The sequence below is a fragment of the Choloepus didactylus genome, chromosome 5 (assembly GCF_015220235.1).
Source record: "Choloepus didactylus isolate mChoDid1 chromosome 5, mChoDid1.pri, whole genome shotgun sequence".
Classification (NCBI taxonomy): Eukaryota; Metazoa; Chordata; class Mammalia; order Pilosa; family Megalonychidae; genus Choloepus; species Choloepus didactylus.
The window spans coordinates 98230019-98247182 of record NC_051311.1 but is presented as its reverse complement, the minus strand read 5'-3'; the positions used below and the strand labels follow the sequence as shown (position 1 = coordinate 98247182).

The window sequence follows — 17164 nt, the reverse complement described above, 5'->3', positions numbered from 1 at the left end:
CCCGGCGGCGGGAGCAAGCAGACGCCGACTTTGGGAGTTCCTTTCTGCCTTGTATGGAGGGCTGCTGCCGGCCGGTCTCCGCCCGACTGCTCTGAAGCCCGGCCCTCCCGCTGCCCACCCCAGCCACCTCCCTCAGACTTGCCCCGAAAAGCCAGACGGAGCCTCTCCCTGCCACAAGTCTCTCTGCCTGCCAATCCCCCACCCCTGCATCCACCCCCCCGGCCCCAGCACCGTCACCCCTCCTCCGCCCCCGCCCCCTCCTTCTCTTCGGCAATCAGGGGAATAAATCAGGGAGGAAACCGAGAGGGAGGAGAGAGCGAGAGAGCCAGAGCGCGAGAGCCGGCGGGCTCGCTGAGGTCTGTTTCCAAAGTCGCCCTTGATGGCGGCTGAGGCGAGGCAGCCGCGACGCGGATCGGCCAACGCGCGCTAGAGGGTCCGCCCGCCGCCGCCCCTTCCCCCGCTCCGGGTTTCGCGCTCGCCGCCCCCAGCGCCCCTTTTGCGCCTCGGCCCTGCACGCGCCTGCCCTCCAGACGTTCGTGGTTTGGAGAGAGTGTGCTCCTTTACCTTCTCCCGCGGTTTCCAGCACCATTTCTTCTCCGAGTTGGGGAGGGAGGGGGGATTGATCTTCGATCGCGAAGATGGCTGCTGGCTGCCTGCTGGCCTTGACTCTGACACTTTTCCAATCTTTGCTGATCTGCCCCTCGTCGGAGGAGCCGTTCCCTTCGGCCGTCACGTAAGTAGGGAGGCCCGGCTAGGGAAGGCGGGGATGGCGGGCCGAGGGTCGCCGCGGCAGCTGGGGGCGGGGGTCCATGCCCGAGTTGCGTGGCTTTTCTGCCCGTGGGGGTGGGGAGCGTGCGGCGGGCGAGCCGGGTTCGGATCTGGAGAGGCCGAGCAGGAGGTGCGCGCCGCTCGCCGCCGGAATGCGCACTCAGCCCGCGTCTCCGGCGCCTCGGCGGGGCAGGGGACCCGGGACCCGGCTTTCCCAGGAAACGTCTGCCGAGGACGCGTGGGCCAGCCCAGCTCTAAAAGGATCCTTTAGACTTAAGAGTTTAGCCGTACTGGGGAAAAGTTTCCTGCCAGATACACACTCATCAAACTCAGTCCATAAAAAGTTGTATTTTGGTTGGGTATTTTACAGATAGGTAGGCTTGCCAGGGTAGCGTGGACTTCTCCGGCACTTGGCCTCTGGGATGCTCTCTAATTGCCATGGTGTCCAAACTCGTTTAGACTCAAATTGCTGGGCTCACTTAACAGCTCCTCTGATCCCAAGCGTCCTCTCCATAGTGCAGGGGGCTCGCAGGTATATGGACCACGCGATCCTTCCTCGCCTAACCCTTTCTTCGAAACCTTCAAGTGCAGACAGACACGCGGTTCCTGTTCTTAGAATGAATAGAACCTATTCTTTGAGGGAGGGATTGAGCGTTTCAAGGGTCTCCTGCAATTTTCTCTTATTTTTAACATTTCTAAGATAACTTTTAAATAAAAAAGCTCTGCTATTCTGGAAGTAGGGCGTTTAAACGTAGCAATAGTCACACGGAAGGAAGGGAATGAAAAATAATAATTCTCTCCTCTCTTAGGCTGAAAAAAGAATCAAAGCCAGTGGCACATATAAATATATACGTACTTTTAAATGCACTGAATAGCCTATCAGGCATTCTGGGAAAGCATTTATTTTGGTTCTTGAAGCTACTTTAAAGCTTCTAAGAGTAGATAATCTTAAGTGGATGAGTCACTTTAATGCATTTTACATAACAAAAACAAAGCTCAAGGTAGTCTTCCCGGTATTTATGCTGTTGGGAATTATTTGCTATCCTCTGTTGGCTGAGGCTGGACACTGGAGTTTTGTGTGGATACTAACAATGAATCATTACCAGTTGAAACCTTGCAGCTATTCCTTAAGATCCAGCTTTAAGTATTTATTACATTAGGTGTCAGTGCAAGGATTTGGAGGATGCGTATTCCAACCCGGAGAAGGGGAGTGCCTAATATATTTTTGCCATTGATTTACAGTAATGTTCCTCTTCAGATAATCTTCCCTAAAAATGAGTGCAGATCCTTTTTGTTATGAAGCAGAACGGTAAATGCCATCTGTAGATCTCTGTTTAATTGGCAGAATGTTCTAAGTGGATATTTTGAAACATAAAAAGGTAGTAAGGATTACCTTAAAGATGCCTCAAAATTATTCATTTTTATTTAAAAAAATATCAACACTTCTATTTATTTAATGTTTTAGTCTCTTTTTGTAGCTTGGCCTAATAAAATGAGAACTCAAGTGACTCCCTTGGATTTTGTATCACACAAAGAAGTGGTTCTTTAAAAAGGAGTCACATTTTCAATGTGTTCAATTTACACATTTTTAAAGTGTTGTTTTTAACTGACATTCCTCAATATTTCTACCATTTGGGGGGAATGCATCATCATATCATTGGGGATAAGTATGGCCTTTCAAAGCACAACAAAATTCAACCTTATATTCCTGAACATGCAATAAGAAAATATTAACGTAAAAATCCTTATTGTAAGGGGGGCATCTGCAATATATCCTTTCCTAAAATTCCAATAACTCCATTTTTATGGTCAGAAATCCACTAGACACAAGATAGAAAAGAAGAAATAGTGGACTAAAATAGGAATTAAGATACTGTATTTTCTTTTCTTTGAAAGGATTTGAATTTCATTTTTTAACAATAAAATTTAAGATATTTAAAAATTAAACATTAGTTACTTCATGAAATAAGAACTTAATAAAAGATCTTGTAGAGATAAGTCGGTTTCCTGTGGGTGGTATTAATGATAGTTTTGGAAGGCTTCTTCAATTACTTATTTGAGAAGTTAGTAATACTGTCCTTTGAGGGGGAGGGGAAATGTTAGTTGATATTTGTATTTCATGTAATATTTCTGAATAAATTTCTTGAAATAAAAAAAATGGCAGCATTAATTTCTTGAAGATTTGATGCCATTTGCTTTTCTTACAAGGAAAGAATTTATACAGTGTTTATCAGGATAAATCTCAAATCTGGGAAAAAGCTCAAGTTTCTGAAAACTGAGTACAAAGATTTTTGCATTCATTAAAGGCAAATTCTGTTTCAATTTCTTTGGAAGTCATTAGTAAAATTCCTTTTGTTTTTTAACAATTTTAATTTCAGGGAAAAATTAATGTAAGATGTTTATAACTTCACAAGGGAACAGCATTCCATTTACATAGTATAAAATTAATTATGCACTAACTGTAGAGGGATCTGAATTAGTATTCTAAGGTTTTTTAAGTAGGGTGTTTACAGTAATATGAAGGGCTTAAATTCCATTATAATTAAATAAAAATCTCATTCTAAATACCTTCTTTAATTTTTTGTTCTTTGGCTTTAATACAATGTATTCTTCTAGATTGAAATAGTTATTCATTCTTCTGGATTAAAACAGTGAAGTTGTTCTGAGAGTTAATACTAAAATAGCTGGGTTTTTTTTTTCCCTAGACAAAAGGAATTTTGATAAAATTCTTTCACTGGATTAGGTGTTTCTTTTGGAAATGTTTGTCTCAGTAAGGTGTGAAATGTGATATACCTTGTGGTAGCAACCACCGAATGTGTATTGCTTTATACATAAATGGGAGATGCATCATTTGCATGTTGTAGTATGCACATGTTATACTGGCTGTTTTACAATATCATTTTCAAAACGGAGTTCTCTCCCTTGTTCTAGAAAAAAATTCTTGTCACTTATATTAAAACACTTCTGTTTTAAAATTCAGGATACCACGTATGGTGACCAGTATTATAAAGTTAATTAAAATCTATTCTCTTTAGAGTATGTTTAAAAATCCGAATTTTTAAAAGCAATTCACATTAAACCTTTATCTCAGTCATATAAAATGCCAGTTGGTCAAGAAGAATTGGCTGAGAGCCCAATGATATTTGGGGATTTTAATATAAAATATAATGGTGCAAATATATAACTAAGAATGATAGATATCTGCAGAAAATGACAATGGTAAAATCTCATGAAAGAATATTGCTTTTGGAGCTTTATATACTTATGCTATAAACCTTTTTGTCTCTTATTAGACAAATGTGTATTTAAAGGCTATAGAAAAGAAATATCTGTATGCCATGACTTTGGAATGAATATCTTCTCCATGTGTTAGAAGTGGGCTTAGCAGTTTCTATTTATGTGCCACATATTCAGAAATGTACCTTATGTTAAATGATGAGATAAAATATTAAATATAAAGTAAAACCTAAAAACAATTAACATTAATATGTTAATATGTCCCTTTCTCATATCTTTACTTTGTTCTAATCAGTTTAACCACAGAACAACATTTATTATTCCACAGGTGTATGTTTGAAGTACGCAGCACTAGATATAAATTTCTTTATAAGGAGTAACATAAAGCTGAATTCATTAATGTTTCTATATAGCTATATATTGTAGCTATTTGAATTTGCATTTGAATGAGCATTAGGCAAACTAAATAGATATAATCTAAAAAACACTTTGGCAAGATAGAAGCAGCTAACCTTATACGGTTTATAAAAAGGAAATAAAATGTGCCTTTATTTTCTTTTAAAGCTTTCACTAATTGTATTTTACTTTAATAAGTATGAAACCAGAAACTAAAGCCGGTAATTCATTTTGAAAATAGAAAAATCTGTACGATTCTTTTTATTCAAAGAAATGTGTCTGTGTAGACAACTTTTCTATTATTTCTTTCCAATACTGTCAAAAAAAAGGTTAGTCTTCCATCTATTTTACACATTCTAAGTTTTTGCAACACTGTATATAGTGTATGCAAATCATGTATTTTGTTCATATTTAGTTTTTACTTTTAGAAGTATGTATTTATAAGAATCAACAATGCATTTAGGAATTTTTAAAATAACTTTAAAAATTGTGCCCAGAACAAAATCTGTATTATTTATGTATTTTTTGCAGTATCACTCTATGAAACACATACACAGTATAGACGCAGATTTCCAGAAAATAAACCAGTTCTTCTGAATTCATATCTTATCACCTAGGATGCATCTTTAAACTATTTAAGACCTTAAAGTGGAGTTTTAAATAGATAAAATGAAATGTATTTTAGGCAAGTGGTTCAATTTGTTGATCTTCTTTAGTATTTTTAATGTGTGGGCATAAACTGTTCTAATGTAAACCTAGGTAGAATTTTGAAAAAAAAAAAAGAAAAAAGATTTTGGGGGTTTTCTGAAAGGTAACATTTTATGGTTATTAAAGTGATAGCCTTCCATCACATGTAATAAAAGAGCTGTCTGTGGGCTTATTTCTAAAATCATGTAAGCTACTTACCATGGGGGACTAACTCTGTTCTATTATATCCACTGTGTACTTAGCGCTTACAACGTGCTTTAGGCGCTGTGTCACTGAGTGTGTCAACCGGTTTTCCTTTTCACGGGCTAACTGACCAGTACCACTAATGCTCCCAAGCCTTTCATATGGTAGCTTTCCAGTTAACTTGGAACCCTATCATGATGGCCAACCATGATAAGCTTATACATGATTTATTTTTTCTTTTTGTGACTATAACATGAAAATGGCTGTGACATATTGTTTACAGAGTTGAAAGAAAGAGGCTATTGACTTAAATGTCAATTGAGGTAAAATTGGCAGCACTTTGTGAAAAATATTGTATTTACCAACTTTTCCCTGAGGGTTCAAAATATTAACATTGTGTAATGAGATAATTTTAGTCTGGTTTTTATTACAGTATTCTATTTAATAGATAGTAGTATATGTATGTGCATATATACACATATGTGGTGTGTGTGCAAGCACACTTTTTTTTTTACTTCTTTCAAGTGGTTTGTTATTGTAGAAAAACTTCAGTTAATAAGACAGATTTATTAGCAAGTGTTCATACTTTAAGATCTATGCCAATCCACAAGTTTTTAGGGATTATATCACGTTCAAAGTATTTTTATAATGTGATGATTTAAGAACTATTTCTCAAGAGGTTCAAATGAGATATTGTATGCAAAAGCAGCTTGAAAATGCTCAATTCCTATAGAGATGTGTTATTAGTATAATTGATGAGTAACAAATAGTTTCTTCAACAGAAAGAAATGATTGAGTATTGAATGTTAAACATCTATTAAAAGTCTTTGCTTATGAATTTATTTTCACTGTTCAGATATGGAATACTTTTACATTAGTAGGAGTTAAACATATTTGGCAGTGAGACATTTTCTGAATGAAGGACAAATATGCATGTTTTAAAATATTATTTGTAAAATGTGTATTTTTAGGTATCCCTTCTTCACATGCTTTAAATATTTTGTAGTAATTCAATAAGAGGAATAAATTACTATTAGCAATTTATTTTATATTAAAAAAAGTAGTCAGGCAAGTGGCTGTTGACTTTATACTTTTTGCCATATATTTAAACAGTTTCTAATAAGGTTATGAATAAGTAAAATACTGACATTGTGGCCCCAACAAACCATCATACTCATAAAGTTAATTTCAGTAATTCAGAATCAGGCTATTATATATGAAGCAGTATTTGAAGTTCTCCTTGAGTATGAATGAAATATTTGTGGCTAAATGTTATTTTAACATTTGTTTCTTATGATTTTTTTTAACCATATTGTTCTGTTAGATTAAAAAGAATTAGGAGACATTTTAAATGCTCTATCATATGTGGAAGAACCATTTAAACTAGAAATGATGGCCGTGGAAAATAATGAGATTGGCTATTTTAAATGCTTCAGATTTGGGGAGAATCTTACTATATGAAGTTCTTTTTACGATTAATTAAACATTTTACTGTGGTGGTCTCTTGGCAAACTATGAAAAATAATTCTTATTTTCTTTTATTCAAATAATTCACTCTTAGTTTCTCTCTCTTCCTCTCTGGAATACACCCACACAATTACCGCTAATCATAATTTCTTAGTATTTGCATACAACATCAAAGCAAATAGGTGACCTGTAGCCACGGCGATTTCAGGGCCTTCTCATTTGAATTTTCACTGACTTTCTCCTATCCCCGGACATTTCCCTCTTTAGGAAAACTGTTGAGGTGTTTTGGTACCCAGATAAATCAGCAATACATAATCAATACTTCCACCGAGATTGTCTAACAATTAAGACAATTGTTTCTTTTGTGACTGGGCCACATACTGTGGGTATATTTTGGGAAAAGCGGGTAAAGAACTAATAAAATTTTTCCTGTCAGGCTATGGAAAGGGATGATAAACATTAATGATGTCTTATTTTGAGGGTTAAAGGAATAATGGCTCAGTTAAATAAAGGGGTTTAGGCACACAGGAAAAACCTCTCATTGTAAAAAAGTAATCAAGAGGCATTTTGGTGAGAATGCTCTGAGGAATGATGCATGTGTGAGGCAGAAAAGGAAAACCTCAGATGAAAGAGGTGTGAAATCACATTAAAGATGCTGAAGGTGGCAGTTGGTTATTTTTTTCTTTTTGTCCCTCCATTTCCCATGTGAGCTTGGTTATCCTGGAAATTCTGTTTACTGAACATAATACTCATTTTTAGAATCCAGTGTATTCAGATGTACTAATTCACCTCAGAGAACAAAGACAATGAATGTGTCTAGATCTCAGAAAATATATGCACTTAACTATTCTTATTTTCTGTGAAACACTGGGGAAATGGTTCACAGGATAAGAAATATTAAGATAACATTTTATTAAAAGCTGATAATCAAAAAAAAATTGTTAGCAAATTTGTTCCATTAGATAAGAGAAATGAAATCACTTGCAGGTAGGTCGGCTTCTAGGCAATGACAAGACTATTTAAACCCCTATATAAATATATAAATAGCACTTTATTTTTTTGTAAAAAAAGTTTTACTACACATTGTCCCTTTTAAGGTATCTTACTTCAAATATTTTTAACATGAAATATAATTCTGTTCAACAATTGTTGCAGTTATTATGTGCACTGAATTGTATGTTGTTAATACAGATTGAGAAATAGAGTCCCCAAGGAAGACATTCACAACTACAGGCTGAGTATGAAGCAGTGGATATACCAAAGCATGAGCAAGGAAAAGCACATAACATGTTAAAGAAATATGGCCTGTTCCACGTTAGGTATAAGGGTTTTTGGGTGTGCAGAAATCTTGTGAGACTGGAGTCCAGGTTGTAAAATGTTTGCATCAGTGCAAGGGTTGGGGGAGGCGGAGGTGTATTCACAGCCCATGGACATTTGCGGTAGCCCTGCTCTGCATACCAAAACAAATTTGGCCTTCATTCTATGCTGCTGCTGAGATTTTTAAGTATAAAAAAATAAAAGGTTTTGAGTGATAATTTACAGAAGATGGGTAGGGCCAAGATTTGAGATAGAGACAGAGAGTGTGCAACATTTTTTGTGTGGGAGATGCTCAGGACTCTAAAAAAAATAGTGGCAGTGAGGAATCAAAGCAGGTATGAAATACAGTGTAGAAGTAAAATTGACAAGATTATGGGATTTGGAGAATCAGGAAGAGAGGAGTTAGAAATGACTCAATTAAAATGCATTGTATAGAGAACACAGTAGGTTTTACTAGGTTGGTGGTGGTGGTGGTAGGAGTAATAAGCTCACTGTAGGACATTTTGAGTTTGCAGGGTTTCTGTAGATGTCTGTTAGGAATGTGTATGTGAGGGGTTTAGAGGCAAATTCCGAGAGAATAGTTTTGAAGCCAGAAGAAGGGTTCATTCATTTATTTAACAAGTATTTCTTAAGTACCTACTATGACAGGCACTGTGAGTTTCAAAAGATCCCCAATCTGCAGTTTAATTTTGCAAAGTGAGCCCTTGAAGGAAGTCATTAGGCCAGTAAGGATATAAGAGAGCAGTTCCAGTACAGAGCTGGAGACAAACTCAGTTTCAGTGGCTTGAGGAGTTGGTGGAAGGTGAGAATCCGGAGACAAGGGGAAATTATTCTTTAAAAGAATTTGGGAATAAAAGGAAAGGGAGAGATAGAAAGTAAATCCAGAAGAAGATAGTTTGAAGGATTTTTTAATTCAACTTGTTTTGTTTTAAGATTAAGTATCATAATAGGCCGTTTGAGATTCAAGTAATGGAAAATCATAGGGCTATTGAAACCAAAAAGGGAAATATTATTAAATGGTAGGGGAGCTGGACTCAATCATTATATGAAGGTCATGGATGTGCCCCACCTGCAGAAAGGGGTTGACTGCCATCATGACCATTTTTCACTTCGGGCTCTGCTTTGCTTTGTGTGGCTTCATTCTTCTCTGTCCTTGCAGACTGGCTTTATCTGCTTTCCAGTGTTCATGGTGCTGAATGACTGCCAGGGGTGTCTCCAGAATCCTAGTCCAAAACACAGCTTCCCAAAGAAGATATGTTGATAGTCTGGACATGGGCAAGATGGCCATCTGTATATAACCCATTCAGTTGTGATCAAGAGAATGGGGTTTGGAAAAGGGACACTGGTTACTGAGCTTGGGTCTCTTCTCCACACCTGGTCCAATCTCATTTGAAGGTATTATGTTGTAAACAGCCAGTTGCTATAAATAGGGGAAGAGGCAATTTTCAGAAAAAGGCTTGTTGAGGTTGGGGAGATTGCACAGATAACCCACTAAAGTGTTTCTAGAGGGGAGATTTGAGCATATCAGAGGGTGAAACCAAATGGAGAAGAGATGAAAGAGATGAGGGGGCCATGATTGATGGATGAATGTTCTGGCAGAGGCAGGTGAGGAAGGGATCAAGACTAAAAACATTGCCTTATAAAATAACTTTTGAAAGATGAAACAGCCTTGAGAATTAAAGCAGATGGTTGGAATAGAGAAAATACACTTTCAATTTACTGGAGATGTTTTTGGAGCAAGTTATAAATTACATATTCCATTCTCAAGAAGGAATGACATGATTCAGAAATGTAATACATAGACATTAGTAACATTTAAATTTTGAGATACGCAGACTAGAGCTTTTCTTTACTTGATAATGACAAAAACTCCAGTTCCCTTTGGACACAACATTTGTTTCTCTTTTGTCTTTATTTTTCTTTTACTTCTTTCCTAGGAGAGATTGTAATATTAAAGATATATGTGGTTTGTGAAAAATTGTTAGACAATCTGTGTATATGCTTGTGGTAGGTGTTAATTGTTAATTTAGTTAATTATTAGCTTACAGTTAACTGTTAATTTAATTATTACAGTTATTAATGAAAACAGAAAAAGATTATTTCTTGTTTTTGATCACTTAGTATTAGTTATTAATTTTTGGGTAGACATTGGTGGTTTACTGCCCTACCATATCAGTGCTTCTTCTGCCCCACTCCCATACCTAGTCTTCAGTGGAGGGCAGAAAATTGAATTAAAGCAGACCCTTTACAAGAAAAAAATACCAAAAACTTGATAAGATAAATCACTGACAGAATATTCCTGCAAACATGTCCCTGGGCAACTCTTATTGAAGCATCTCAGGTCCCCTGAAGGTCTGGAAATTAATGGCAGCTTCTGTAACACAGCAGTCCTGAGTTTCTAAGATGATTGAATGAATGGTTAGGATCACAAATGCCAATAGATCTAAAAATCAGTCTTGACTTCATTGGTACCAGTGCAGTGTGGAAAAACCAACCTTGTAGTTTGCAACAAGAGAGGAGATCTTTTTCCTCTTCCACAGGTATTTACAGTTTAATTTAGCTGATTTTCATGTCTCTACCTGCAGAGTACCATAACACTAATAATTACTGACAGCTGCCACTCAATTATTACAATGTTTCTGTCATTTTTTGAGCTCTTTTTACCTGTCAGGCACTATCAATTAATTCCTTCTATGTTTTAATCCATCTAACCTTTAAATCAGTCCTCTAAGATAGGGATTGTTAGTATGACTTATAGATGGGGGAACTTAAGGTTAGAATGTAAATATCTTTTCTGAATTTTCTTAGAAGTTAAAATATGATCCCTATTACTTTAATCCTAGAGTCCTATACTTGCTTGCTGTATTTTGCTGCCTTGTTTTGGCAGGAACTTTGAGACATTAGCATTCATTATCTCACCTGTTCTAATTGTGACTCACCAGCTGCACATTCTGGCAATAAGGACTGGGGAAAAAGAAATCAATCTAAAGTAGAGCAGAACTAACTGTAAGTCTCAATTTCTCCATCTTTAGAACAAGGATATTAGTAAGTTAATCTTACATCACAGTGTTATTTGTGAAGATCAAATGAGATAATGTCTGGAGAACTTTGAAGGACTGTTTAATGACCAGACTTTATTATCTGTACCACGTGCGATTTTGCTGCCTTCCAGATGGTGAACTGATGACAAAGGTTTAGTGATCTAGATTATTGTGCTATTATATCATTTGGGCCATGAGGAAAACTTGAAATGAATGGTTAATAGAATGCTTAGCAGGCATTAAAAGTGTCTCTTCCTAAAACTTGTGTAGTATTTAATAACAAAAAAAGAAGTGAAATTAGTTGCAATAGAATAGGTGGACTGGAGTGAATGAAGAGTTCCATCTCTTGGTTAAGGACAAAACCTATATTCTAAAAGAGACCTGGAAGAAAGCAGAGCCACAAAGGATTTGATGTTTTTTTTTCCTTTACATTTCAGCCAGGTACCTATTGTATGGAGAACTGTTCCACAGCAGGTTGAATCTACTTTTTAAAGTCACAACGTTGCCACTGATAACGTCTTATTTTCAAAGGTGTGAGTCTTCATTCAAGACAGAGTATGTGAAAGTTAATAAAGCAATCCATTCCATAATGGTTATGGAAATGATTCCAGACAACCCTACAAATGGGGTGAGCATAGAGTAGTAAAATCAAGACCAGTTGCATTTTTAGCAACCAACACAGAAGTCAGCAAAAATCTGCCAAAAGCATACTGGAAAAGGCCAATTTTCATTTCACTCATGCCAACAGATGATTAGTTACACTCATTTATCCCCACCCCTTCACTTTATAATATAAAGTGTTTCACAGACACTTCTGTCGTTGGGAGAAATAAATAAAATGTCTGCTTCACATTTTGAATTTATTGGGTGGGTGGGTGGGGGGTACTTTCTAGACTAAACTATATATACATTAATGCCTTGACTAATAAGTGCAACTTGTTGATAACCTTTAAAGCAGCAAGTTTTCAAGTACCAGAAATCAACTTTTCTATGGCAGTCATTTTGACATTTGCCACAGAAAGGAATGTGTAAAATTCTTATGATGTCTGTCACTTTAAAAATACCAGCCTTTCTTTGCCATGACTTTATATTAGAATTAACTTAAATCTGCATCTGCAAAAATGTTAGGTAACTCAAACAAATCGGCTACATGACACTTGGGGAGGATGGGCACAAAAGAGGGTGTGCCGATTGCTCTAAATTAAACATTGAATGCTTGGTTGTCCTTGAAACACCTGATTTTCCTGTTGACATGACTGTAGAAATCAGAATTCATGTTCTTGAGGCAAATTTTTATTGTGTGTGTGTGTAGGTTAGTTCCCAGGGGCTTGATACATGGGTGTCAAGGTCTGCATAGTAAGCAATTGTTTAAAATTTACATTAATACTCAGTAATAAATAAACATAGGGGAATGGTAACTCATCACAGAGCAAACCATGCATGATAATTAGATGAGGTTATTTGTCTCCTTAAATTATCAGATGTGACACAACCTGTCTGTGTGGTGTCTAAAAGCCAGCTGAGTCCCTGGGTGTAAGTGACCGTGACAGAGTGGCAGTCTGAGGGTTGCAAGCCCTAGATTTTGTCCTATACCTGCTTCCACAAGCAAAGCAGATTGACCCCTGGGATTATTTTCTTACAACAGGCACAGGGATTTAAAACTGGGGGTCAACAAGCTGCTCAGGATCCACTTTTTCCCCTCTTGCCAATTCTACCATATTTCTATTCTAATTGCAGGGAAACACATGCACAGATGTACAATCATAATGAAATATTAAAAAGATATGAACATAGATTCAGATACATTATGTGTAGGCAAATATATAGAAGATATTGTACCACCTGAAAAAGTTCTCTAATATCCAGAAGTGCTGTTTTATTTATGAAGGACTGTAAGGTTCCTTAGGAATAACTGAAATAATCAAAGTGGATGAAATGGATTCTTGTTGATTATGGATTTTAGCCTTTTGCCCACTCTGAGTCCTGTGGTCCTACTATTGCACATCTTTCAAACCCTGCAGTGATTCCATAATGTTCCATTTGCCTGAAGAAGTTGCTAGTAAGCATATTGATAGATATTTGAGTAAAGCTGGAACTATCCTAGTCTGTATTTTGGAAGTTCAGAGGACTCAGAGTAGATTTTGAGTCAGGGAGTTACAAGATAATACTTCTGATACTAACTGTATGATGCTGGATAGTTCGTTTTCTTGAGATTCTATTTCATACTTTGAAAAGAAGGATCACACTCCCTTTGTTTTAGGGGAAATTGTGAGGCTTAAGTGAGATGCCATTAAGAATGTGTATGTTTATCTTCCACTGTGTTTATTGAGCAAAGAGTTGGAACTCTGGGTTAGTTTAAGTTTATACTGAGGATCTAATTGATTACTGGAGGAGCGTGGAGATTATAGGGATTACATTTCTTTAAATATTCTCTTGTGCTCTTCATATTAAGCAGATTAGAGCAAAGGGGAAAAGTCTTCCCTGGAATGGACATGAGAAGGGGGGGCCCAAGTCGGAAATATAATGTACCAGACTATTTCTTGTTCAAGGTTCTGAGGTTGTGTTTATGGATCTTCATGCTATGTGTCATGACTTTTATTCAAAGTGGGTGTATATCATTGGAAGAAATGGCAAGTTAGTATCAGATGCTGGTCAGAACTGTGGCGTCTCTGCTTAACAAGTTGGGACATATTCCAGGCCAAGAGGCACAGGTCTGTATTTTAAGTGAATCTAGATGTTGGATCTATGCTGAGTTTCATCAAAGTTTCATCACAATGTCAAAAAAGTTGATCAGCTGTGGTGTGGTTGCAAGCCTTTGCTGAGCAGGTTTCCTCATTTGACTACAGATGACTATTTTGACCTTGGCTCTCTCAAGGATTTCAACTAATACCACTCTAGAGGTATAGTGAAGCTAATTTAAAAATAAATGCACTTATGACTCCCGGGGATGAATCTGGACCCACACCTTGGGACTGAGAACACCTTCTTGACCAAAAGGGGGATGCGAAATGAAATGAAACAGAGTTTCAGTGGCTGAGAGATTCCAAATGGAGTCGAGAGTTCACTCTGGTGGGCATTTGTATGCACTATATTGATAATGCTTTTTAGGTTTTAGTGCACTGGAATAACTAGAAATAAATACCTGAAACTATGAAACTACATCCCAGTAACCTTGCCTCTTGAAGACAATTGCATAGCAATGCAGGTTTACAAGGGGGTGACAGTGTGATTGTGAAAACCTTGTGGATCACAGCTGTTTTATCCAGTGTATGGATGGATGAGTAGAAAAATGGGGATAAAAAACTAAATAAAAAATAGGGTGGGAGGGAGGGATTGTTTGAGTGTTCTTTTTTACTTTTATTTTTTTATTCTTATTTTCACTTTTTCTGGTATAAGGAAAATGTTCAAAAAATAGATTGGGGTGATGAATGCACAACTGTATGATGGTACTGTGAACAATTCATTGTACACTTTGTATGATTGTATGGTATGTGAACATATCTCAATAAGATTAAATAAAAAAATACATTTATTAGAGCATTACAGCTTAATTTTCTTGTGGAACTTGCCTCCTCTTTCAACTCATGTGGCTATTGGCAGTTTCTTGTGTTTGTAGGACTGAGGATCCTGTTTTCTTGCTGTTACTCAGGTTCTGCTCTTGGCTCCTAGAGGCGCCTAACAGTTCCTTGCCACATGGTTCTCTCACAGGTCCTCTCACAACATGACCGCTTACTTCTTCAAGGGCAGCAGAATTGCCCTGTTTAGGAAGGGCTCAGGCCCGCTTTTTTTTTTTTTTCAGGTATTAAAAAAGAAATTTGCTTATTGAGGGCCAGAGGATGCAAACAATATAAAAATTAAAAGCTTATCTGGCATTTAATTGACTTTTTTTCCACTATTTGTCAAACGGAAGTTGGATTTTATTTGTACATTTTCTGAGGACCCCGATCTGTTATGAAATTCTTATGCAGATGGAAGCTGTAGGGCAGATTCTTTAAGCGACTCTTGGGATAATTCTTATGAGGGTGGGGGGAATTAATTAGTCAATTCTGCCTACTTCTTTCCCTTCTGTTTCATGTGTACTACAAAATAGTCATTGCATGCGATGCCGAGCCCGGCAATTAGTGACAAGAAGCCCTGGTAGCCCACTTTGTCATCTCGACATTGGTCCAGATCCTTCATTATTTTGTCCGTAGCCAGAGGGTCTTTTTGATTTTCCAAAAATCCAGGAACTCCTTCTCCATGAATACTCGCAGGTCCTCCTTTGTTAAGTAGCTTTATCCCCAGCAAATTTGTGAAATGTGAACATCATAGTTTCCAGGGCGTGTTCCATTTGAGATGGCATTTTGGTGAGGTCTGTTGAAACCTTGGCTGGGAGGCGTGGGGAGGGCGCTTGGCGAGGTGGGACATGGAGCCAGTGACAGGCCTCCTTTTAAAAGGTTTTGTCTGATTAAGCCAGGCCCACCAGTGATAATCTCCCTTTGATTAACTCAGAATCAAGTGATTTGAGATCTTAATTATATCTGGAGAATCCCTTCACCTTTGCCATATAACATAACCCAGTCATGGGTCCCTCATAGTCACAGGTCTTGCCCACACTGAAGGGGAGGGATTATACCAAGGGCAGAAATCATGGGCCATCTTAGAATTCTGCCTACCTCTATTAATACAGGAAAAACTATAAAATGGGATTACTCATTCCTTTTCCACTTTAGATGTTCACAAACTCTAGAAATGCTTTGAAGCAGCCGGATGACCTACGTCCTTTTGCCTGTAGGCGAAACTGCTTTGCCACATCAGTCCTGATACATCCTATAAGGAAAGCAAATTCTAGTAACTCCTTAACTACTCATTAAGGGTTTTGTCTTAATTAGTTAGAAGCTGAACTTTTCACCTACTCTATAGAAAAGAATTCTCTGTGCTATGGCTTAAGCCAATTTACACTAACTTTTTAAATAAATGTGTAGAAAAATTTTAAACAATTCTTAAGAAATGTAAAGGATTAAGAAACTTGCAAATTAAGGTCTGCATTTCATGAGACCTTGGGTCTCTTAAAATTATCTTCATTTCTCTGCCTTTACAAATTAGGCAGTTCGCTAAAATCCTAATCCTCGTCTATTTTTTATATGTATCCATATGGGATGGTAATGTTCTCTAACTAGCACTCCAAGTTTAAAGTATCTGGGACAAAATGTTCATATTTTACTCTCAAAGCATATAAGATTTCTTCAGGGAGTAAATTTAGGTGAATAGCTATGGCTTCTGCTTTTTAAAGACAAAAAATCATGAAATGCTTCTTCACAGTACCTAAATACTGGTTGGTTGCTCAGTGGGTAGTAGGTTTACCTAAAAATGAGGGTCCCTAGTAAACTGTGTAGAGGTACTTCCCTGCTCATTCCTGAGCATACCTGGTCATTGCACTTTCAAAATACTGCCAGGGGTTTGATTTGCTCAGGATTTGGCTTCTGTATCTCTAGCACTAATTAATTTGATAACACTAGGGGATTCTGGCCAGAATAGTTGTCTAATTCATTGCTTTTCACACAAAATGGTGAAGGAGCAGGTTTTTTCTTTTTTGGTGTGTGTGAGGTAAATTTAAAATACATTGGAAATTTATACTTTTATGAAATACAATGAAAACCAATTACAGAAAAATGAAATTCAAAAAGTTATACAAAATATAAACCTCATTTTTAAATAATTAGAGCCATAGAATTTAACAGCCATAGAAATACTTTTTCAGATTTCTATTAAAATGTCTAAACACTCAATTTCTATACTTTTCTTGATGTAGACTGGTAGAAGCAGTTCACACACTGGCAGATCTGCAGACCACACTCTAAGTAGTTCTAGTCTAATTGATTTGGTTACTGAAATACTGTTTCCGTTTTGAAAGATAATGTTTATCTGCTGTTTGGCTACTGGATAGGTATGGCCTTTATTCTCAAAATAATTGTAATATTTTGGTTTGAAGGGAGGCTTCTCTTCAGGTTGTACATATTGTAGTTCCTTATCAGATCTTATGTTATTTACAAGCACATTTGGTTTTC

General features: G+C 37.1%; 1 protein-coding gene and 1 pseudogene across 13 annotated transcripts in view; one reads left to right on the top strand and one right to left on the bottom strand.

Moving 5' to 3' along the window:
• The first annotated feature begins 229 nt into the window (after window positions 1-229).
• Window positions 230-17164, top strand: part of CACNA2D1 (calcium voltage-gated channel auxiliary subunit alpha2delta 1) — a 526916-nt gene continuing 509981 nt past the window's right edge. For all 13 annotated transcript variants that reach the window (XR_005217008.1, XR_005217009.1, XR_005217010.1 and 10 more), the window contains exon 1: window positions 230-733. Coding sequence is in view for 10 of the 13 variants with exons in the window: in XM_037836528.1 (XP_037692456.1) it covers window positions 639-733 (95 nt within the window). In the remaining 3 variants the exon portion in view is untranslated. The remainder of the gene's footprint in view (window positions 734-17164) is intronic.
• Window positions 15168-15459, bottom strand: LOC119534323 (annotated as a pseudogene).